This window comes from Nyctereutes procyonoides, unplaced genomic scaffold (assembly GCF_905146905.1).
Source record: "Nyctereutes procyonoides isolate TBG_1078 unplaced genomic scaffold, NYPRO_anot_genome, whole genome shotgun sequence".
Lineage (NCBI taxonomy): Eukaryota > Metazoa > Chordata > Mammalia > Carnivora > Canidae > Nyctereutes > Nyctereutes procyonoides.
In genome coordinates, this window is record NW_026575052.1 from 61,151,103 (window position 1) to 61,176,144 (window position 25,042).

Here is a 25,042-nt window from a genome sequence, read left to right on the forward strand (position 1 = left end):
CTTCCGGCTTTTCCTACAAGTCCTACTTGCCCTATCCTTTCCCCCCAAACGTGGGGGGGACCCAAATCTGGCCTCAGGCTGGAGGCCTCATTCTTACTCAGCAGCACCACCCTCCCAATTCTATTACGCCTGTTTGGTGTTCTTTCCAACCCCCAAATGCTTACAACTCCTAAGCCAAAATATGCCTCCCCTTTGTCTCTGCGTACTGCCAGACCCCCCTCTTCCTTTGAGACGATGAATGAGTGGTGGTGTAGTGCTGATGCAGATCTCAGTTGGTATTTCAGAATATTGTTCTGTCCAATTATGAGGCTGAGAATTAAACCCAAGTGCATGACTATTTGAAGCCACTGGGCAACTGCAATGGCCTTATTTAAATAGGCCTTTTTAGAATTGTGATCCTTGCAAAGCTTCTCGGTGTGAAGGGGTGGAGGGTCCTGGGCATGGTGTCTCCCCTAGAGACTGTAAGATCCTCGACAGCTGAGCCCGTTTCTCCCATGTGTCCTGCCAATCTCCAGACTTCGATCTGTTGTGTGCCTGGCGCATGAACAATAGCATAGGACAGGCTGAAGGAGCAGGGGCCAGATGTTGCAGCAGGAGGCAGAGAAGTGGCCTGATCATATTTTGAAAAGATGACTTTGTTGACTCAAATACTTGGGACAAGAAAATAGTGGAAGATAGAAGTCTATGTCCTGTGACCAACGTGAGCAACTCTGTCGGAGGATATCTACTTCTGAAAATGAGCATGTAGTCAATAAAAATTAAGTATTTAAGGAAATGTTTTTAGACCCCTGGACTTGGAGAATTTAACTAATAAACGACAATGAGGATAATCCCATCCAACTTAAGCTTTCAGGGACAGGTTATGCTCCGTCTCCGTCTAGTGCCAGCCATTTAGATCCTGAGAAGATCTCCTTTTCCCTCCCAGATGCATTTGAAAACCCGAGAGAGAAGCGCAGAGTTTTCAGGGAGAGGACACAAAGCCCTTCAAAAGTCAATGCCTGGGCACCTGGGTGGCTCAGGAGTCGAGCTTCTGCCTTTGGTTCACGTTGTGATCCCGGAACCCCAGGAGCGAGCCCACAGGGAGCTCCCTGCAGGGAGCCTGCCTCTCCCTCTGCCTGTGTCTCTGCCTCTCTCAGTGTCTCTCATGAATAAATAAATACAATCCTTAAAAAAAAAAAAAGAAAGAACAAAAACAAAATTCAACGCCTGTGTGGGATACAGCCCAGGTTGTGACCTGTGATGGCCTGCAAGGCCAGAGGGGTCTGCTGGGGCTGGGGTGCAGTGACATAGCTCACGAACCAGTCCGATTCCCTTCCCTAATCTTAGGCAAACCACCACCTGGGGTTGGTGCGGAAAGGAACGGGCCTCCCCCGAGCTCTTTATCTGGCCTTGCCGGGGCAGACACGCCTGCCGGCAGGTTAGGTCTCCGCGCCGCAGCCCAGGCCAACCCCTGGGCTCCACGGGGGCGGGGCGGCTCGAGGGGGCGGGGCGGAGGGGCGTGGCGACGCGGAGGGGTGGGGCGGCTCGAAGGGGCGGGGCGACGCGGAGGGGCAGGGCGGCTGGAAGGGGCGTGGCGACGCGGAGGGGCGGGGCGGCTGGAAGGGGCGGGGCGACGCGGAGGGGCGTGTTGGGCGGGGCGTGGCGACGCGGAGGGCAGGCGACGCGGAGGGGCGTGGCGGGGCGGAGCGGAGGGGCGGTGCGGCGCGGAGGGGCGTGGCGACACGGGGGCGTGGCGTGGCGGAGGGGCGGAACTGAGGGGGCGTGGCGCCGCGGAGGGGCGGAGCTGATGGGCGTGGCGACGCGGAGGGGCGTGGCGGCGCGGAGGGGCGGGGCGGCGCAGGGGGCGGGGCTCCGGCCTGCCGGACGCCGGAGCGGACGGAGCGAGGCCGGGCGGGGCTTGGCGGTCCTGCGGGCGGCCCGCGGCGACAGGCGCGGCGGCGCGGCGGGCAGCAGCGGCCCTGGGGGCGGCCGGGCCTCCGGAGCAGGTCCCGGGCTGCCATGGCCGCCGCCGGCTTGCGGGCCTTCGCGACGAGGGGGCCGGGCTGGCGCTGGCGCGGCCGGTGGGCGCCGCTGTCGGCGGGCGTCTGCAGCAGGTCGGAGCCCGGGGCGCGACCCACCAGCGCGCGGCAGCGGGACGGCATCAGGTCAGCGGCGGGGCCGCGGGCGCCCTGGGCCGAGCGGGGCAGCTCCCGGGGGGTGGGGGGACCCGGGCGGAGGCCGGCGGGGGCTCGGCCAGGGCTCCTCCCCGCCCCTCGCGGACCCGTTGGTCGGTCCCGGCCGCATCCCGCCCGCGGCCCGGGGTTGCCTGCCGCATTCCGGCCCCTGCAGGACACGGGGCTCTCGAGTGCGACGCGTCCGAAGGCCCAGCGCCGCCCCGGGAGCCCCAGGCCGCGGAGCAGCCGTCGTGCGCTCGGCCTGGGCGGCCGGGCAGGCGCCTCCCCGCGGCCTCCGAGGAGGGCTCTGGGCCTCTCACACGTGGGCCCGGTTGCCAGGCCAGGTCCTCAGCCGAGCTGCTCCCTGGCCCTCCCCCAGAAGTGCCCGAGTCGGCGCAGGTCAACATGCAGGATGAAGGACACATTGTACTGAGCTCTGCCCTTTGGCTCAACAAGCCTAAAACCCTTAAATCAAAAAACAAACAAAAAAGCCCAGTGCACAAACTGGAATTGCAAGACGAAGTAGCAAAGGCTGAAGGACCCCTAGCCCCATGCGGGCCTCACCCTGTTGTTGCCCGGCCAGGGCCAGGGTGCAGAGACAGTCCTACCTATCCTAGAATGCTAAGTATTTAAAAGTTACGAATCAAACCAACAGCTATTATGTTTTCTTCTCTTATCCTGCCAAGTGTACCTTCCCAAGACCTGGAAGAGCATGTTTGAATTTATAATCCTGAGGCTCCTAGAGTTCCCCCAAAGCAGTGAAGAGCCAGCTACTGGCCTGCAACTTTTTTCTTTTCTTCTCACCCTGTGCTCACCCCTTCTCACCTCTCCACCCCTCCTTCCTGCTGCTTTGCCAGGGACTTAGCACACAGGCCTGCAGACACCCCATCCAGCATGCCTATGTTCTCTCTATCCCCTCCCCACCTAGAAACAATTGCTCTTGGCCACCCCATGGGCTTAAAGATGCCCCCTGCAAAGCCAGAGAATTTCAGAGTCTCAGGTAACTGCAACAGGGTTTAGAAGGGGGTGGTGATTTCCAGGTGGGCACATCATACTATTCAAGTGGACTGCTTGCTCACCTGGCATCGCACAGCTGGAAGAGGGCCAGAGCAGCGTCCTCTAAAGTGCAGGGCCCAGGTAGGGGTCCTTCTTCCCATTTTCAAGGGCAGTTCTGCATCTGCAAATCTGGTTCCATCTGGTCAGAACTCTGACTTCTGGCCTGGCAGCCAGTTGACCAAACAAAGAAGGTCTGGTTGAGTTCTCTGGGTCTAAACATGAATCAGAGAGGGAGACCATGGGAAGAATCCATCCATCATAAACGCTCGCAATCAGTATGTAGGAACCTCCAAGTCCATCACTAAATCAGTCGTATGTTAGGTGTTAAGTAGGTGAGCTTGAACGACTCTTTTCGAAGAGTTGGCATCCCTCTGTTCCTCTCAGCAATAATGCTGGTATGGAGTGAAGAGCAGCCAGGAATTGGGTACTGTGCTGTCACTGTCCAGTCGCTACCCCTAACCTTTCCAAAGCCCATGAGGTAGGGGACATTGTCCCCATCCCACAGTGAGGAAACAAGTTCAGAGCCGTGGCAGCCGGCTCAAGGCCACACAGCCGGTAGGAAAGAAAGCCAGGAGGCAGGAGAAGATCGATCTGCCTCCAAAATTGTTTCCACTCCGTGATACAGCTCAGTGTACTCGCCACTGAGATTTAAAAGAGGTGGCAAAAAAAACTAGATGAGGTGAAAATTTAGTGATGAACTAGTGGAATTGGCTGTGAGAAATCAAAATGCTATTTAGGGTCATTAATTTGGTCAGCAGGTGTCTATTGAGTGTCTCCTCTGTGTGTGAGCATGACAGTTCCTCATCTCAGGGACCTTCTGGTGGTTTACAATGATGTGTTGGGCTCCAGGGGGGCATCCCCAGGGTCCATCTCTTCTTGCCTTGCAAACAGAAACATTGCACCTTTTATCACATGCTCTGGTGGTGACCTCACTCTTGTGATTTCCCTCTTTCAAGTGGTGACATTGCTGTAGCTATAGGTGCAAGGGTTTGCCTTGTTTTGGCCCATGTTTTGGCCCAAGACAGCCATTGAGGGGCTTCAGACTGGTAAGATCTTTAGGAGGTATCACCAGCCAGGTTTGATGGCCACTTGACCAGGGAAGAAATAGCAGTCTAAGATAGCTTTCAATTTCTGGCTTGAGCAACTGAGTGGCAGCATTAAGATAAAGAGAAGAGGGGGGCAGCTTTGGGAGTTGGGGTGACGTTGCCTTGGAAGAGTATGGAACAAGTGGAGCGCAGTAGGGAGCTATGAGGATCATTTAGGGGTGAGCAGAAGGTGAGGAGCCCCTTGAAGAACTAGAGAAGGACAGCAGACAGGAGAGCATGATCCAAATGGCCATTGGATTTGGTTCTGGCAGTTGGGAGATTCTCGGCGAGGACAGTTGAAGTGGAGTAGCAGGGAACGAAGGCTGGCTGCGCTGGGTTGAGAAGGGAACTCCGCAATTTAGAGCACTGTCAGGGTGTGGAATGCGAGAGCCAAAGGAGGATTAATGGGCCACATGTGAACAGACACCGCTGTGCAGCAAGGGCATTTGGGCACTGGCATCTTTTTACACAATTTCGCCTGAGGCCTTAGAATTTAATTTAAGCATATGTCACTGATGGGATGGCAGCTCTTGGGTTTGCCACAGAAAGCACACTCGTTATCTTTCTGGAAGGTTCATCAGCACTTCTCTTACCGCACCCCCAAAATGTGGGTTTCATAGCCTATCAGCTAGCTACAAGTCATTCTGGCACTTAGGAGGAAACAGGTTTATGAGAAACAAAACGATGACTGTCACAGCCACCTGAAGATGGCAGCAAAGCCGGAATGATGTTCCAAAGAAAATGGTTATTCTTACAGCACTGAAATAAAGTCGGTCACCAAAGCGGTTTTCCAGAAACCAGTGGCGCAGAAGACTACCTAAGGATGATCCGGGCCAACACGTAGCAGTAGGAATGTCAGATTCAAAATGAAGAATGAGATGGAGCATGTAGAAAGCATGTAGCATGTAGATGGAGACCCAGGGGAAGCAGATAACCTATAGAACAATAGTCTGGTGTTTGGCTCCCTGCCCATTCCACATACTAGCACAAATAAGACATTTCTGTGTACAGGCAGCCAGGGGACAATACCGGTTATTTTCATGAGCGTGTGGGATACCTTAAAACAGCGAGGCCTTTGCACGGCAGCTTTGTTGGATGACATGTCCAGAAGGGCCCTCTTGCTCTACGCTTCTGTCCCTCTGTTCTTCACACGCAGCCTGTTCTCAGCATGAATTATTCTGCAGAATTTCAAGATGCCACTACAAAAACCAAAAATGGAAAAATGTTGTCTTATATACGTATTGGTGGCTGTAACTGCGCTGCCTCCTCTGTGGGGTGCATGGGAGGAGATTTGGGGGCATGTTTTCATTCTCACCTCCTTCCCTAGCCTTATTCTTTTGAAGAGCAGCAGAAGTAAGTGGAAAGGAGCCACAACGTGGTAGCTTCCTCTGGCTCTGGACGACCCTGTCTTATAAACCTCCTCACCCCTCAGTCCGGGTGTGGTGATTGGGGGCTGTCACCTGCCCTTTCTGGGGAAGTGGCAGTCATTGACAGCAAACATGGAGAAAGAGAAATTCAGGGAAAGAGGGAGGAAACCCAGCCCACCTTTCAGATAGTCTCCTTGTTTTGACTCAGCTGTAGCTCCAGATAGTTGGCAGGCCCTCTGAATTGCCTCTGAGCACCTGTAATTCTCTTTTCTGGTGTTTTAAAAATAGGCCCCAGGAATTACGAGGGTCCTCACTTATTTTGACTCGCGCCCAACCGAGTAATTATAACGTGTTCTTCCCAGGAACATTGTCCTAAGTGATCCCAAGAAGAGGAATGCGCTGTCATTAGCAATGCTGAAGTCTCTCCAGACTGACCTTCTTCACGAAGCTGAAAGCAAAGATCTCAGAGTCATTATCATTTCAGGTATTCATCTGATGTCCATCCTCAGTGTTCTTGCAGGACCTGGAAGAGGGTTCCTAAAATTCTTTGGTTAGCTGAGGCATTCCCTTACTTAACGGGAGAAGTGTTTTTCGAAACTCCTTTACAAGAACCTTTTTTTTTTAATTTTTATTTATTTATGATAGTCACACAGAGAGGGAGAGAGAGGCAGAGACACAGGCAGATGGAGAAGCAGGCTCCATGCACCGGGAGCCCGACGTGGGACTTGATCCCGGGTCTCCAGGATCGCGCCCTGGGCCAAAGGCAGGCGCCAAACTGCTGCGCCACCCAGGGATCCCTACAAGAACCTTTTGAAAAACTCCTGTGTAGTTAACTCTGGAAATTATAAGATTACCGTGCAGTGAGAATAGGTCTTTTTCTTTTTGTCGGATATGTCAGATACGAAACCTTGCCACCCTTGGCCGTGCTGGCCTTCTTAGCAGAATCAGAGAACTGATTTCTTCATGGGCCTGATAAGATGGGTTTAATCACAAAGGCTTCTGGTAGACTACCTAGTTGGCTAGGACAGGCTGCTGGGGCACTTGATCGGTTTGTTGGTTTTTGTTTTTTTCTAAGATTTATTTATTTATTCATGAGACACACAAAGAGAGGCAGAGACACAGGCAGAGGGAGAAGCAGGCTCCCTGCGGGGAGCCCAGTCCTGCACTCGATCCCAGAACCCCGGGAGCAAGCCCTGAGCCGAAGGCAGACGCTCAACCACTGAGACCTCCAGGTGCCCCCAGTTGGTTTGTGTTTTCTGTTCTTACTAAGCTTTCAACTGAGATCTGTGGTCTTCTTCAATGGTGCCAGACAGCATGCTATATTTTGCTCATTTCTTTCCTTGCCCTTTTTCCAGTAAGAATTTTTATCAAATCATCTGGTGATGATGACAGTGGTATAAATAATAACAGTGCCAGCATTTTAAAACCACCACAAAAATAAAACAGATGATGTCCTATGATGCATTTTTTTATTTTTATTTTTAAATTTTGTTCATAGAGACACACAGAGAGAGAGAGAGAGAGAGAGGCAGAGACACAGGCAGAAGGAGAAGCAGGCTCCATGCAGGGAGCCCAACGTGGGACTTGATCCCAGGTCTCCAGGATCACACCTCAGGCTGCAGGCAGCGCTAAACCGCTGCGCCACCAGGGCTACCCACATTTTTTTTTTTAATTAACAATTGGTGTTCTGGAGGCAGATACTCAGAATGTTACCTTCTTTTCTGTGGTTGAATATAAATTTTCAACTTAAAATTTTTTTTAATTTTATTATGATTTTTTAAAGATTTTATTTATTTATTCATGAGAGACACACAGAGAGAGGCAGAGACACAGGCAGAGGGAGAAGCAGGCTCCATGCAGGGAGCCTGACATGGGACTTGATCCTGTGACTCCAGGGTCACGCCCTGGGCTGAAAGCAGGTGCTAAACCGCTGAGCCACTGGGACTACCCCATTTTATTATTTTTTTTTTGTGAGAAAGCGTGCATGCATGCATGAGCACAAGCAGGGGGGAGGGGCAGAGAGAGCTAGAATCTCAAGCAGATGCCATGCTTATCATGGAGCCCGATGTGGGGCTCGATCTCATAACCCGAGATCGTGACCTGAGCTGAAATCAAGAGTCAGACGCCTAACCAACTGAGCCACCCTGGCGCCCCCAAATTTTCAACTTTTTATATGGTGAAGGGAAAAGAAATAGAACAAATATTGTCCATATGGGGTGTAACCTGGATACAGTAAGGCAGTGAACTCTGAACCACACGATTTTCTCACTTGTTTACAGGGATTAATATGGTCTGTCCCAACAGCCACAGCAAAAGGAAAATGAGAGGGAGTGTTACCAGCTGATCAGTGCAATTACATCTGGTTGTTGTTGTTAATAACAACAGTAACAGTAAAAGCACGTCCTCAGATCCCTCGTAAAAATAAGGGGTTCTCTTCATACTCTGACCTTCCTGATTCCAGCCTGTGTGGGTGGCTGTTATCTGTGGACCAAAGGACAGGGACACTGTGGGAGGCACAGTGGACTCGATGGGCCCACATGAGTTTACACACTCAGGCCAGTCCAGGTCCAGAAACAAAAGTGTGAAACCAGAGGGATAACTCTGCAAAGAGTACCTTTGTATGGAGTACAGAGCCTTCTCCTTGTTGGGATTACATGTTCTCGCTGGTTCCACCAAAGACCTTTGAGAACAGATGCCTCACCTTATTTTGTCACCACAAAATACTGCCCGTCCCTTTTCAAGCTAAATGGAATTAATTCTTCTCAAAATTGAGCCATGAACTTTCTCTAAGTGTCCACAGCACCAATACGATTGCTCACTGTCCAGTAGATGAATAAGTGAACGTTGAGGCTCTAGCCATTTACATTTCTTTTTTCTTTTCTCAACTGGAAACATTTGCAGCTGAAGGACCTGTATTTTCTTCTGGGCACGATTTAAAGGAACTGACGGATGAGCGAAGCCCAGATTATCATGCCGAAGTATTTCAGACCTGTTCTGAGGTAAGCCAGGATGAGGGTCGACATTGCAAGCCCAAAAATGATAGCTACGTAAAATACTGATTTAGGCTTCCTATTTACAGATAAAGTCTTATCTATGCACCTAGTCACTGCAGACTGGTCATTGGTGCATCCTTCACTCAAGCCACCATTTGATTTTGATTTTTAAGAAATGACCATGGTTTGCGATTGATCTTGTTATACACAAAAGAGGTGCTAATTGTTGCCACCTCCAGGATCATGGGGGTGTGTCTTGGTAGATGTGTCTTAAGAGGTAAAGGGTGGGAACATATATCTTTAGAGGGGAAGAACCTAAAATTAGTATAGTTTTTTTTAAATTTTAAACTAACACAACTCTGTTAATGCGATAGAATATTTGTGAATGGAATAACAATAATGATCTTAAAGATTCTTTCCAAACCGTTCTCCCAGCCAGCCTTTGTAATCACCACCTCCAGGTGGGAAAACTAACCCCTTCACATTTACTTCTTACTGTCTGGCTCTTTAACTGTATGTGAAGGAGAGACATCGCCAGCGGAGAGGAGGAAGAGGAACGAAAAGTGTGTGATGATTATAAATATACTAAGTCACCCCCTGGATAATCAAAAATTAAAGATAGAATACAACTTTATTTTATTTTTAAAAAAAATTATTTATTTATTTATTCATGAGAGACACAGAGAGAGAGGCCGGGACACAGGCAGAGGGAGAAGCAGGCTCCCTGCACGGAGCCCGACGTGGGACTCGATTGTGGGTCTCCAGGATCACGCCCTGGGCTGAAGGCAGACACTCAACTCCTGAGCCACCCAGGCTGCCCAAGAGAGAATACAACTATAATGCATCGCTCATTTCATAACTCTTTATTGAGCACTACTATATGCATAATACTTGCAAGGCACTCGGAAAAAGACAGGAAAACAGGTTTCCTGCCAAACTGGAAATGTAGGTGAGAAGCAAGACATAAAACAGTTTCAGGGCCACCTCGGTGGTGCAGTTGGTTGAGTATCCAACTCTTGGTTTCGGCTTAGGTCATGATCTCAGGGTCAAGCCCCATGTCGGGCTCCATGCAGAACGTGGAGGTTGGCTTGAGATTCTCTCTCTCCTCCCTCAACACCTCCCACTTGTGCGCTCTCTCTCTCTCTCAAATAAATAAATAAATCTTAAAAAAAAAAGAAAAGACATAAAATAGTTTCATACCTGAAAACTTAAACCTAACTTTTCATTCATTCATTGACTTGCTCATTTATTTGGCCATTCATGATTCAACAATATTGAATGATACCTTCTACATAGACGAGAGGGAGAGAAGCACCAGGGAGGCTGACAGGAAGGTGATTAAGACACCCTCCTGACCACTGTTTGTTTCCCTTGCCCTGCTAAAATGCCATAAGGAGATCCAAGTATAGTTTTCTCATCTCATGGAGGGACAAGCCAGAAAAGCAATCGACTTGAGGCTTCATGGAGAGGCAGAAGCAAGCAAGAGCTGAGGCTTAGGTCTTTTGTTTCACGTTAATGATGTTTATGTAACATTCTGCTCTTGCATCTGCCGTAGCATGGCACTTTGAAAGGTTTTTTTCCTACAAATATCCAGTATGTTTGGCTAAAACAGAAAATTATCGAAGAGAACCACTAGAGCCCTTGCATCCTCCCTAAAGGGCCTGCTTTTATCACTGTGCTGTGGTGTCTTCATGAACTGAGATCTAAACGGGTTAGCAAAAGGGCTACAGGGGAGCCAGAGCTTCTTCAGAGGATGAAGGCCAGATTTCATGGAAACTTGCAACCCATGGATGCCTCAGGCTCCCTGAAAAAGACAGTGCATAAACAGGACCTTGTCCCAACACAGGGAGGTAGGAGTGAAAGTGTATTGATTTCCTTAATACTTTTTCTAAGGAAATCACATTGTCCTGGATAAAAATGAACATCATTAACTTGTGCAAGATTTCAATTTCCAAATGTAATCAACACAGACTGGCACAGAATGAGCTAGATATTTCACTGTTGGGTTCACGCATGAGAAAATTTGACTTTAGAGAGGAAAACAGAGAATCACGAATTGGCTTAGCATCTAAACTATAGCAGATTCCTTACAGACCATGAGTACTACCTGCTAGTTAATTATTTACAGATCAGGAATAGGGTAAATTGAGAATGAGAAGAAAGACTTGGCTATGGGAGAGCAAAAGTAACCCTTTGTGGAGCTGATTTGACAGATTTCACTGGAGACCTACCCTTGGTGTCTCTTCTTTTGTCCTGTTGAAGTTTGAGGGTGGAAACCCCAGTCCAGAAAGAGACTCTTCTCTTTCTCCTCACCTCCACCACTGAAATGGCCATGGGACAAGGCCTCTCGCAGAGCTCTCGATAATGCTGTTGAGTGAGGCTAAGGTTTATGTCACGTTCTAAAGCAGGCAGAGTCCTGGAAAAATATTTAGTTCAAGAAGGTAAACTAGGACGGATAATAACTTCTTGACTACCAAAGGACTGATTGCCCCTGCTGATTTATTATCTAGCTTGCCCTTGTTTTCCTGAATTGCTTTCTAACTTTATTTAAAATACATTTTGGTGTGGTTGGTTGGGTGTCCGACTCTTGCTTTCTGCAAGGGTCATGATCTCAGGGTTGTGGGGTCAAGCACCACATAAGGCTCCTCACTCGGTGGGGAGTCTGCTGGAGATTCTCTCTCCCTCACCCCCAGTGGTGTGCGCATGCATTCTCCCTGTTTCAATTTTTTTAAATCCTTAAAACAAAAAAAAAACAGGGGCACCTGGGTGACTCAGTCAGTTAAGCATCTCCCTTCAGCTCAGGTCATGATCCCAGAGTCCCAGGATCAAACCCTGCATCAGGCTCCCTGAGGTCTCAAATAAATTTTTTAAATATTAAAAAAAAAAAAAAAAACCAGGGACACATGGGTGACTCAGTCAGTTAAGTGTCTCCCTTCAGCTCAGGTCATGATCCCAGAGTCCCAGGATCAAGCCCCGCATTGGGCTCCCTGCTCAGTGGGAAGTCTGCTTCTCTCTCTCCCTCTCCCCCTGCTTGTTCTATAAATAAATAAACAAACAATCTTTTAAAAAATATTTAAAAATAAAATACGTGCTAGGGTGCCTGGCTGGCTCAGTCAGTAGAGCATATGACTCTTGATCTCAGGATCATGGGTGCAAGCTCTGTGTTGGGTGTGGAGCCTACTTAAAAAAAAAAAGGTTACTTAAAATACATTTTAATTATACAAATAATAGGCACCTATTATGGAAAACTGAAAATCTAGAAAAACAGAAGGAAGGAAAATAAACTGCTGGCACTAGACTATCATCATACCATCCAGAGAGAATGCTAATATTTAGTATATTTCTTTCAAATCTTGTCCCATATGGACTTATTTGTCTGAATAATCATACGTAGATGAAATTCAATTATACTGTATAATTGTATAATGGGATTATGACACTGAATGCTTACTACATGCCAGGTAATGTTTTGAATACCTTAGACATATGTAATTCTCATGTCCTATACGGTTGGTACTATTATCATGCCCATTATTATACCCAGATGTGAAGAGTGAGGGTTAGGCAGTGGGTAAGCGGCAGACTGGGCATCAGACCCCAGAAGCCTGGTCCCAGCCCACTACACGAGGCCCAGACCACCACCACACTGATATGTCTTGTGGAAAATCTCATAATGAGAACACACCATTCCATTAAATGGACAGTTAGTTTACATAACCATTTTTCATAATTTATTTTTATGTATTTACATTACTTATTAGTTTTTCACTATTATAAAATAATTTTTTGACCAGACAGCTTTTTACCCTATCTCAGGATTATTCTTTAGAAGTAATCCCTAGAGGGGATCCCCTGTGGCTCAGTGGTTTAGCACCTGCCTTCAGCCCAGGACGTGATCCTGGAGACCCGGGATCGAGTCCCACGTCGGGCTCCCTGCATGCAGCCTGCTTCTCCCTCTGTCTGTGTCTCTGCCTCTTTCTCTCCGTGTCTCTCATGAATAAATCTTAAAAAAAAAAGTAATCCCTGGATGAAACATATGAATATTTTTAATATTGTTGGAATCTACTCTAAGACTCTAAGTATTTTCTCGCCACATTATACAGAATCCTAGTGCTTTGTACATAGATGGCGCACGGGAGACAGAGACTGTTCAACACTAATCACGGCCAAATGACTTTTCATAAGCAACCAACTCATTAGGTGACAGATGACACTCAGCCAACAAAATCTTTGCTGCAAGATGTTAGAAGTTCCTGAGCGTTTTTCTCCTTGCTGTTGCAGGTCACTGAGAATTAGCTCACCTCACCCTCACCTAGAGTACTTAACCCCCCCTAAATCCAGGAGCAGTTTGGGGGGGGGTATATTTATGTGTATTCTTCCGAGAGGATTATAAACATTTATCAGATTCTCACAGGTGACTCCCCTAAAGAAAGTCCAGAACCCCTACTATAGAATAGGATATCAGATCCTTCAATATATAATTAATTATTTTATAATAAAACCGACAAATATAAAATATTTATGGATGCAAAAGACTGAGTTCCTTGGGCAAAATCTTCAAATCAATGAAGGCCATGTTTTTCGGAGTTGCCACAATGGGAAACAAGCCCAGATGTAGGAGTTTCTTGCCACCTGCCCTCCTTCCCTGCCAGGGTGCAAAGTTCAACTCTTTCTACATAGAAGTTACCATAGCAACACAATCTGTTTAGAGTGGCATGAAAAAATGGAGAAATAAACCAAGTTATTTCCTAAGCTGCAAAAGTAAGTTAAGGTTCTGGAGATTTAATGGGGTGGGGGCAGGTAGGGGTCCCATGAGCGAGCTTTCAAGCTGTTTTGGGGATTGTATTTATTCTGATGACAGCAGGGTGTCCCCCACCGTTGTAATAGACTTGGGAGAGTCTTCATGGCCATCCAGCTCCTTTTCCACCTTAGTTTTTCAAGGAAGTGCCAAATACCGGTTTCAGACTCCCAGCAGGCACAGGCCCCCAGAGATCACAGGCAGCTCTGTGCTTCGGTGGGGCTGCTGGGGAAGCAGGCAGAGGGGACCAGGGGACCGTGGCCTCACAGAGGTCCTGCCGGCCTGGAAGGACCAGGGCTATGCAGTCAGCCAGATGCAGGTTCACACCCCTCCGCCTCTGCTTGCAGATCCCGCCACCTGGGCGAGTTACTTCCCCACCCCGAGCTTTCACATCCTCGGTGTAACGGAGGCTTCCCTCCTGCCGTGGGTCTCAGGAAGACCCAACAGTCCAGTGTGGCTCACAGTTGCTATTTAATGCCCAGTCAGTTCTCTTTAGGCCACCTTTTTTTCGAGAATCTGATACAGTGATGCGCAGCGTAAGGGTGAAGTCACATAAATGATACGTGTTGATGTCACCTTTCACTCTTGGATGGAAACGAAGTTGTGTGCTTGCCCCTCCAGGTCATGATGCTGATCCAGAACCACCCAGTCCCCATCATCGCCATGGTGAACGGCTTGGCCACCGCCGCCGGCTGTCAGCTGGTCGCCAGCTGTGACATTGCCGTGGCAAGCGACAAGTCCTCTTTTGCCACTCCGGGTGTGAACATCGGGCTCTTCTGTTCCACGCCTGGGGTGGCCTTGGGGAGAGCGGTACCGAGAAAGGTAATTGAACTCCAGTTGTGCACGGGATGACGGGTTCCAGAATTTGCTTGTTACAAGCACTGTTCAAATCAGGATATCCTGCCCGAGGCGTAGTTGGCTGGATGTGCCACCATGTCCCTTCTCATGTGTGGGGGCGGGAAGGGCCAGGTGCCTGCTCCTCCGAAGCTTCTACCGTGGGCTTGTCTGTCACTCCCCGCATTTCCCTCTTGCCTCTCCCTCAGTACAACTAGTTAGGTCTCCTACTTGTTTTGTTTTCATAAAGGCACACGTTCTTGTAATCTTACTGGCAAGACAGTTGAAACTCAGTTTGATTGTACCATCAGGTGGCCCCACGAGATACAATAGCATGGTGACCTGTGCCTGTATCAAGAGGCCAGGACACTCGTGTCACTGGCTTATTGTTTGCCAGCAACCTGTCTTGTTCCAGAGAGAATTGAAAAGAGCTGATACACTGAGTGCGCCAGGTGTACAGTGGTTACATTTTAGGAGCAGGACCAGCCTGTGCTTGGTTAATAGGATCTGCCCCAGAAGGAGCCATATTACAAAGGTATTTTGTTGTCACCAACCACAGTGAGGTCCATTTCTTCACCACACTTTCTTCCTTCCTATCACATCATAAAATAATATTTACTAAACATCTCTTAAATATAAACTAGGGGTTTCCTTGTTCTAGAAGAAAAAAAGTCCTCATTCTCAACTGGAAATGTGTTTTCAAAAAGGGAAGGGGGACAAAGCCGTGTACCATTGCATGTAGGGGATCTAAACTGCTTTCTAGAGTTTATTATCCATTTTAGCATCAACTACAAAAATTAGCAGTTGCCCATGTACCTGAGGCACAGAAGAAATGAGACCCAAGGGAAATCCGGCTGCAGGATCAAGAAGTTTAGGGAAGCACTCCTTTCTTTTCCGGCGCCTTCTTGTTAGTGTTTGCAGAAATGTGTATTTGTGAGGAAGGTCTGGAGACAGAGGCCTGTGAGTCTCAGGCACACTGGCTGACAGTAGGCAGAAGGTGAGCTGTCAGACACAATTGCTTGCTCCAAGGTTTGCAGACTAAGGGGGTTTTATCCTGTCAGGACACACGTTCACCTTAACTGTACATACGGTAATTCAGTAAATGCTTCCTAAACCCAGGCTTTGTGCCAGTACCTAAAGTTGAGGAGCATTTCAAGTAATTTCAGAGCTCATTAATAAACTACCTTACAATTGTGCAAACAAAATCTCTCTCGCATAGTATAAGGCAGTTGTCCTGGTTACCCTATGTGCAGCTGTTCATCCTCTTTAACGCCTGATATTCTGGAAGGTTCCACAAGTAAGGTATTTAAATCTTTGTATCAGCCCTGCTGTGACAATAGGAATCCATTCTTTCTTAACACAAACTATTCCCATCAAGTCTTCCAGCTGAGTCCTAGAATTGTAAACATTGTATCACATTTGTTGAGTTTCAAATTTGTTTTTGAGAAAAGGGAAAAAAAATGTGACAAATAGAGGCCTTAGGTTTCCGGGAATTCCAGTGCTCAGAACCACCTTGCATAACTGCCCAGCATGACCGATGACGGGGCAGGACGTGGCAAGAACCAAAGTAGCTTTTGTCCTCCGCAGACAGTTTTGGCAAGGACCAGGCCTGCCCTGAAAATAAGGGCAGAGTCTCCCAATACTGTCCTACTCAGCTCCCTCCTCTGTGCTCCTTGTGATCTGATCCCCTGGGTTTCGTCCTACTTAGCAGTCTGAAAGTAGTTGAGAGCTGTCAATAGATGTCCTTGCCCATCGGGTTCATTACTGCACAGAGGCATGAAGCGGATACACGGGTTGGGGTCCACACTGATGATCTGAGATCCCCATACCAATAAGGGGAATTCAGTAGGAAGGAAAGTCTGTCAGAACTTAGGGCCTTCGCCAGGTTGCAGGAGCTGCAGGGCTCACCTGTGTGGCCCCTGTTGGAGGCAACAAGGAATTCATCAGAATCTAATCCTAACCACAAATACCCCTCCCTGGCATCATTGCTTGTTTGCAGCCCTATGAACACACCCACTCGCAGGCCACTGGGCCCCGGGGGCGGTGGGCACACATCCCCCACCCCCATGCTTATCCACAGGGAAGCAAGCAGGTACTTCTGCAAACCGCCTGGCCGGCAGCCCTACCCTCCGGGCCTCGGCTGCAGCCACGTGTGTGGGCCACCAGTGCCCTCTGCTGGTCCACGGAGTCAGAGGGCTGGAGGGCTGGAGGGCTGCGGCTCCTTCTGGGGGCGGAAAGGATGGGGTGCAGCCCTTGTGTTCAAGCCACACCCAGCAGGGCAGGAACAATTCACATTTGTGTGTGTGTGTGTGTGTGTGTGTGTTTTAAGATATTATTTATTCATGAGACAGAAAGAGGCAAAAGCAGGCTCCATGCAGGGAGCCCAACGTGGGACTTGATCCTGGGTCTCCAGGATCACACCCTGGGCCGAAGGCGGCGCTAAACCGCTGAGCCCCCAGGGCTGCCCAATTCTCCACATTTGGAAAGCATAATGCACCTTCACTGCATCCTATAAATAGCCCGCCTCGTTCAGGAACAGGGGGAGCCTGTGAAGGATGCGAACCCCCCCTTCCCAGCCCGTCATCTCTCGGTGGTGGGGACGCTTGCTTCCACCGCTTTGCCCGCAGTAACTTTGTGTATCCGTGGAATCCGATTTCCTCGCAGGCCAATTAGAACAGAGTGGAACTTCCAAGCTGGAAAGAGGGTTAGAGCCTTGCTGCCCTCAGAGAGCCTGAGAAATGCAGGGTCCCAGGCCCCCCGGACCCACCACATCAGAGTCTGCACTTTGATGAGATTTGCACGGCCACCGGCCTCGGCACCTTGGAGAACATGCAGCTCAATGCCCCACTTTACAAGAGGGCCTGGGGGGAGTGAATCAGGGCCTTACCTTGTGTCTCCCAGCAACTAGGCTAGCCCCTCGGGGAGCTTCCTTCCTTCCCGAGCTGTTCCTGCATCTCTAGCCAAGATTCTGAGCCGCCACCAGCTGGTTCTTGTCATAGATGTGACTCGAGGGCCCCCAAAGACCCCAGTGCTCTATAGAGTCACCCCCTTTCAGGGCTGTGGTGCCTCAAAGCCAACAAGAGATCCATACCCAGGGACCCTTTCCTCCCCACTCCTGTCTAGTCAGATGCATCCATCTTTCACAAGAAGGAAGCCACTCAGCCAGCCACCTATTCTCTTGACTTCTTCGCTTTCAAAAACTGGGGCGCCTGGGTGGCTCAGTCAGTTGAGCATCTGCCTTTGGCTCAGGTCATCATCTTGGGGTCCTGGGATCGAGTCCTGCATTGGGCTCCCCACAGGGAGCCTGCTTCTCCCTCTGCCTGTGTCTCTGCCTCTCTCTGTGTCTCTCATGAATAAATAAACAAAATCTTAGGGGAAAAAAAAATACAGAAGGAAGGGTTAGAAGGCTGGGCTTAAGGACTTGTGCCATCATGGGGACAAGTGGACTGGCAGTTAGGGGCAAGTAATGCTGGGCCCCAGCTTCCCTTCTGCAAAGTTAGGGGATGGACTACATCCCAGCATTATCCAGTGTGGGGAATGTAATGATTTTGCGTTGGGGGCAGCAAGTACGTGATGCCTGTGGGCAGCTCCAGAGACCACGTGTTAGTTACTGACCAGGAATAGTATCCTCAGTCCAAAGCAGGTTTGAAGGCCCTGATTGAAAGCAGGGCTAAAAACCAGGTCCTGCTGATGAAGGTCTGGTAAGACCCCACTGAAGACACCCAGTGGGCCACATGAAGGGGCCAGGGCAAGGCCTGCCCTGGCTCTGCCTGAGAAGCACAAGTCAGCGGGGACCCAGGTGAAAGCAGGCTCACTGCACCTTCCAGCCTTTCTTTTCCTCCATTCACGCGGGTGCCTCCCAAGAAATCCCCGTGGCCACACCAGCCTGCCCTGCTACTGTCTGGTGGGTGTGAGAACTGCAGTATTGGCTCCAGGGGACATCTGGCAGTGTCTGGAGACTTTGGTGACGGTCTCTGCTGTTGGGGTGGGACGTGGAAGTACTGGCACCTGGCAGATGGAGACCAGGGAGGCTGATAAACATTCTACAATGCACTGGACAATCTCACACTGCAAAATATTATCTGGCCCAAAATACACAATGGCACCAAGGTTGAGAAGCCTTGCCAGTAGCACGATCTAGATGCTCAGGACTCCCCAATTTATGTCTCACACTAGTCCCATTATCTGTTACCGCCCAGCGAACCACCCATAACTTAGTGGCTCAAAGCAACAACCGTGATTTGTTGAGCTCAGGAAGCTGCAATGCAGACGGGGCCCAGTGAGGAGGCTGGTCTCTGCTCTGCCACGTGTGTGGCCTCAGCTGGGGGGAACTGGAGGTTGGGGAGCGACAGTGGGGGGCGGTCGTCTGAGCGCTCATTGACCCGCGTGTCTGGCTGTGAGGCAGCCTCTCGGCAGGGACCCCAGCTGGGCTGGTCATTGGGACGCTTAGCACAGCCTGTCCCGTGCCTTGGACCTCCCCGCACTCAGCAGCCCGGGTCCAAGGCTGAGCGGCCCAAGCAGAGGAGCCAGGCCGGAGCTGTCACCACCTTGCCCAAGCCTCTAGAGAACGGGAGCATCCCTTCTGCTGCACCGTCTGCTTTCGTCCCTCCCTCCCTCAAATGACTCATCGATAAGTGTTCAGTAAGCTGCCCGCTGGATGCAAGGTGCCCCTCTGGTGCTGATGGCACAAAAACTAAGTGAAAAACAAAAATCTCTGACTTGGTGGAGTTTACCTTCTAGCAAAGGAGATAATACAGTAAATAAGAGAAATGTGCCAAATATATAGCGTGTTCAGGGGCGCCTGGGTGGCTCAGTTGGTTAAGCATCTGCCTTCAGCTCAGGTCGTGATCCCAGGGTCCCGGGATCGAGGCCCGTGTCGGGCTCCCTACTCAGCCGGGAGTCTGCTTCCCCCTCTGCCACTCACCCTGCTCATGCGTGTGCTCACTCTCACTCTCTCACTCAAGTAAAATCTTAAAAATACATATATATACAGTGTGTTAAATGGCAGAAGCACAAAGGATGAAGGTGCAGCCAGAAAGGGGGACAGTGCTGGGGTTTGTGTTGCAGATTGAACAGAGTGGCCACGGCGGAGCTTGTGGACAGGATGACAGGGGAGCTGAGACCTGTAGTCATGAGGACGCTTGGGGACGGAGCACAGCAGGTCGGGGAACAGCCTGTTCAAGCACCATGAGTGACAGCAGGCCTGGCATGTCCGAGGAACCGCAGAAGGGTGCCCCCCTGCCTGCGTTTTCCACACGCAGCAGGAACCCCTCTTTTTATTTATTTTTTTAAAGATTTTATTTATTTATTCATGAGAGATGCAGAGAGAGAGAGGCAGAGACACAGGCAGAGGGAGAAGCAGGCTCCATCCAGGGAGCCCGACGTGGGACTTGATCCCGAGTCTCCAGGATCAGGCCCTGGGCTGAAGGCGGCGCTAAACCCCTGAGCCACCAGGGCTGCCCGGAACCCCTCTTTTTAAATCACGAGTTTAAATCTCGAGAGGCCGGGCTTGGGAGAATTACAGAATCAAGGCACCATCCACCTCAGGCTATGGAATAGAGCAAAGCACAGAGCGTGGGGCACCTGCATCTGTCGTTCTGCAGGCCTGGAACACAGGGGCAACAGGGGCCGTAGGAGGGAGGCGGCATCCTGGGTGACTTACCCGTTGGTTAGTGACATCGTGCCAGGCCCCTGTGTCTGGTCCCCACAAAGCATCTCCTTTCAACCCCTCCTCCTCTGGCTTCAGAAGGCTACCCTCTCAGTCAGGCTCAGGTGGTGGCATCTGAACGTTTCCTTCTGGAAAGCAGCCACTGCATTGGTCTGTGGCAGACCTGGGGCTCACTGGTGCGGCGGTTTTGCTCCCCCAACCCCCATGAGATGCGGCGCCTGTCCCATGCCTGGGGAGCTCCTGGCTTGGTGGGGGCTGGGAGATCAGCTCTGGGGAAGGAGCAGGAGAGTGTGAAGACTCAGGCCCCTTCCTGGGCACTTGTACTGTCCTTGCTCCTAGAAGGCCCCAACCCTGTCCTGGAGGAGTCTGGGTGTGTGGCAGGCCTGACGGATGGCACGTTACTTGAGGAAGCAGAGAACTGGGCTGAGGTTATAGGGAAACGAGCCAGGTGGGAGGGAGAGGTGGGGCGTGGCGAGCAGGGGCTCACAGGAGTGTGCCTCAGTGACACACGTTTCCTCCCTCAGGTTGCCCTGGAAATGCTCTTCACCGGGGAGCCCATCTCTGCCCAGGAGGCCCTGCTCCACGGGCTGCTCAGCAAAGTGGTGCCAGCAGAGCAGCTGGAGGAAGAGACCATGAGGATCGCACGCAAGATCGCCTCCTTGAGCCGTCGTGTGGTGTCTCTGGGCAAGGCCGCCTTCTACAGGCAGCTGCCCCAGGACCTTAGGACGGCCTACCACCTCACCTCCCAGACCATGGTGGACAACGTGGCCCTGCAGGATGGGCAGGAAGGAATCAAAGCCTTCATCCAGAAGAGAAAGCCCATGTGGTCGCAGTGAGTGGCCTCATCAGAGGAGGGGAGGGCGAGTGAGCCGCCACCCCAGCTTCCAAGGCCCAGACACTGCTGCTGCCTCAAGACTGTCTCGGGGCGGCCGGCGTCTCACAAAACTAGTGGTTTCCATGTACGTGGGCCATCGGAAAAGCCGTGATCCCGCGGGGGCAGGGGGAGCTGGAGAATCCAATGCTGGCTAGCTGTGCTGGGAGGCCTGGTCCTCCATCCGGTCCTCCAAGGGCTGTGAGGGAGGGATCACCTGACCTGGGAGACGGTGGGGATACCACGCAAGCTCTGCCTTCACAAGTGTCCCTAGAGGTGCCCAGGGGCGGCCACATGTTTCAGATCTCCCCAAGATGTTCTCTGCGCTGAAAATCTTCTCAATTCTATTTCTCAATAGAAATGGCCTTGGACTAATCTGGTGTGATTTTTTTTTTTTTAAGATGAAAGATTTAGAGGGACTGGTAATGTTATCTTTCCCCAACCAGACTGCAAGCTGTCCGGGGGGGGGGGGAATCATTGAACTCTTTGTGTGCCTGTACGTATGGGCATACACCAGGGTTCCTGTGATGAACGTCCTGGCCCGTCCAAGATCCTGAAACCGGGACCCTGGGCCCGACCTGAGGGAGCGACAGAGAACACCTGTTCTGCCCATGAAACACCACCGGCTCTGGACCTGTTTCCAAGCTCTCCTCAGCCTCGGGCAGGCTGTACAAACCAGCCCCGGGCACTTGAGCTCCTCATCTGAGCAGACGCGTGGATTTAGGGCCAAAACCTGTTCCTCTCTGGCTTCTGGTCGAGCACGGCCCAGGACACGTTCTAAATCCCTCGTCCTGGAGCTTTCCCATAGGGCTTACTGTTTCTTAAAGCCAATTTCTCTTCCCTCAGAGTAGAGTGTGGCCATCAATGTGATCAGTATCAAGAACTGAAACAGAAAAGCATGTGGCTCTACCCCGTGGTCCTCACTGGGGGCTCGCACACGCCGCAATGGATGTCCCCTGGTGTTTCCACGGGTTTCTGTTGAGATTGACAATTTTTTGCTTGGCCTGAGTTTAGAAAGGTTCTTTGGTTTTTTTGTTTGTTTGTTTGTTTTTGTTTTTGTTTTTTAAAAGAGCGTTTTCTTGGAAGGAAGAGCTTGTGCTAAGATGCTCATCTTGTGCAGAGGTCATCAGAGCTACCATTTACCAGACACCTGCCAGGTGCCCTCTGCACATTCTCATTTCATCCTCAGCAGACTCAGTGGAGCAGGTGCTACCATCGACCCCATCTTACAGATGAGTCGCTGAGGCCCACTTCTGTGCTAGGTCAAACAGCTGACACTGGGTGGAGTGAGGGCTCCAAGCACTGTGCACCTGAAAAGCCACGGACACACTTGCCCCTGGCCATACCGCCTCATGGGAGAGCCTGGGCTGGTGGGAGGCCAGCCCCGGGCAGTGACTTCCCCGCTCTGCGGCAGCTTTCAGGACGAAGGAATGGACCACATGCTCTGTGCCACAGAACTCAGCGAGGGCCAGCGGATTGGAGTACTGGCCGGCCACGAGTGGAGTTTTTACCACGAAGCTAATAACAGGCTGGCTGAAGTTTAGACTAGACTGTGAAGGACTGCCTGGGCTGCCATGGTCTGCCCCAGGACGCTGCTGCCCGTGGGGCTCCTGCTGAACCTTCCCACCCCAGCGGCCCGCTGTGGAAGTGCCTACTGACAGATGACACGCCGAGGGGCAGAGGGTGAGAAAGTGACAAAGCCTTCTCACATACACACGCGTGGCAAATGAGAATCAAAAGTTACTTCCCAGTTTCTGTGCGAGCATGCATTGTACCCCGAAACCGTGAAATCCTTGGGGCTCTGGGCCGGCTTCCCAGCCTGAGGTGCACTCAGGGACCACCTATAAATCTTAATCCTCAGCTGTGGAGAAGACAATCCAGGAGGAAGATCTGCCCCCCGCCCTCATGTAATTCATCCTCAGGCAAATATAAATTCCGGGTTCATTTGCATCCCTGCTCCCCTCCACCGAGACACCGAATGAAATTTTTCTGATAATCACACACGATGATTGCTTTTGGAAAGCCTAGTATATTTGTCTTTCCCTCTGTACCAATTACTTCGCAGGGAGCTTCGCTGAGCTCTGCCCAGTGGACTGCAGCCCCGCAAGGCAGGTGCCGGGGTGACAGTGGACCAAGGACCCCTCCTGCTCGCTCTGCGTGAGAGGCCATCCCAAAGGCTTGAGCCCTGCAGGATGCAAGCAAATGGAGTGATGCCAACCCCCAGACTAGCTTTACACCAGTGAATTTGGGGTGGTTGCCACCTAGGAACCAGTACTGATTTATGGAGCCGATTCCTGCCAGGAGCCCTGTGAGTTAGCTCTTACTCCCGCCCTGGGTAGGAGACCCAGAGAAGTGAAGGCACTGGCTGCCGTCAAGCCTGTATCTGGGTTCAGACCTGTAGGCCCCCGCAGTCTGTGCTCCTGACCACCACACGATATTCCTCCCAAAAGCTTGCTGTTCCCGCCTGGGGAGACCATGCATGTGCTCAAGAGGAATCAATCAGAAACTCCTGCTGGGCGCCTGGGTGGCTCAGTCAGTTGAGTGTGTGCCTTCAGCTCAGGTCATAATCCTGGAGTCCCGGGATCGAGGCCCACATCGGGCTCAGCATGGTGGGGGGGGGGGTCTGCTTCTCCCTCTTCACTGCCCCCCTCGTGCTCTCTCACTCTGTCTCTCTCAAATAAATTATCTTAAAGGAAAAAAAAAGAAATGCCACAGCCAAGGCGGCACGGTTTTGCTTACCGCAGGAGATTGGGGGAAAGCAGGGACCTGAACACCAAGAACGCCGCCTTCTGCTTCCAGGTTGCAGGTGATGCCACTCCTTTCACTGCCCAGCTGCTCTGTCTGTAAAAATGATGCCAGTGGACTCTTCTTGTCCTTAGTGGTGACGTTCCAGGCTCTGCAATACTGGGATTTGGGAACTTGCCTCGGAACTTGAAACAGGGCTTTTGCTCAAAGGAAAAGCTCTTTTACAAATGGAGAAGGTGAGCGTTCCACCTGGAGAAGCAGCAACCATCGCAAACAGCTGAGCACGTTTGAGACCGAGGAATCCATCACAGATACTCAGAGCTTCTGCGGCCGCGTCTGCACCTTTGGGAGGTGTCCCCTACGAGAAAGCCTGGGCCCGGGGCACATCTCTTTCAAATCTGGCAGTTACCCTTCATTTTGTCTAGGCGCATTATTCAGCCAGCAAGCCACCCCCCTTCCCCACCCACCCCCTTTCATCTCCTTCCTCTGAAAAGCCCCCACACTAAAGAGTAGCATTTCCCAGGTGTGGCCCGTGGGTGACCTGGATCGTCAAAGGCAGATTCCTGGGCTCCTCACCAGAGCTACTGAATCACAAATTCAGATTTCTGAGGCCCAAAAATATGCATTAAGAAAAAAAAGGTTTCCAAGTGACTCTGCTGTGTTCTAAAATGTATGAACGCCTGCACTGGGGTGGAAGTGACCCATCCTTGTCCAGCCATATCCGTATTATCCAGTTGAGCCAGCGCAGCTTTTACGATGAGGATGTGGGCAGTCACTACTGGCTCGGACAGGAATGTGAGGCTTGAGCTCTTCCAGAAGCCTCGTGCCATCCTCCCCGCGTGCAGATCGTAAGGCCTTCAGAGGCCCCGGGTGCTCATGCCTCCGGATGCCCCACCCCATCTCACGTGAAACCTCAGAATACACCCGTGTTCCACACTGAATGTAATTCTTCTATGTAGGGAAAGGAGCCCAATGATTGGCTTTTTAAATCATTTTTAAATATGTGATTAATGATTATGATTTCTTGGCAATCATCGAGTACTCAGGAGTTAAATTCAACATTATTGCCTTGACGTGTTACAGTTAATAAAATATTAAATTTCAGTCTTGCCAGGGTTTTTCTTTTATATTTCTGAGCCCAGAGTGTATTTTTCAGGTCCCAAAGAGAGGCCCATGGAAAGCTGGCAGGCAGGGTCTGTTGGCTGACATGGCCCCACTATCCCCTCCAGCTCCCTGGTATAGGGGAGGTGGCTGTTCCACAGGGATGGGGTTCGGGGAAGGGGTTGTGGGCAAATCCAGTGTTACGAGGTCTATGCTCCCAGTGTGGCAATCCTGATATCCTTAGTGATTTTAGAACAATAGTTCCTTTGGATCGTCCTGTCCTGCCCAGGAATGTTTAAGCACAGACTCTGAAACCAGCCTGCCTGTATTTTTTTTTTAAAGATTTTATTTATTCATGCGAGACACAGAGA

The 25,042-nt window shown here is 50.8% G+C and overlaps 1 protein-coding gene across 1 annotated transcript; it reads left to right on the top strand.

The window, feature by feature from the left end:
* The first annotated feature begins 1,897 nt into the window (after window positions 1–1,897).
* On the top strand, window positions 1,898–24,674 carry ECHDC3 (enoyl-CoA hydratase domain containing 3). The gene is made up of 5 exons (XM_055332155.1): window positions 1,898–2,144; window positions 6,024–6,145; window positions 8,563–8,660; window positions 14,074–14,274; window positions 20,479–24,674. Exons 1-5 carry the CDS (start codon window positions 1,999–2,001, stop codon window positions 20,788–20,790), a joined length of 879 nt encoding a protein of 292 aa, XP_055188130.1. The 5' UTR covers window positions 1,898–1,998; the 3' UTR covers window positions 20,791–24,674.
* The last annotated feature ends 368 nt before the right edge of the window (window positions 24,675–25,042 follow it).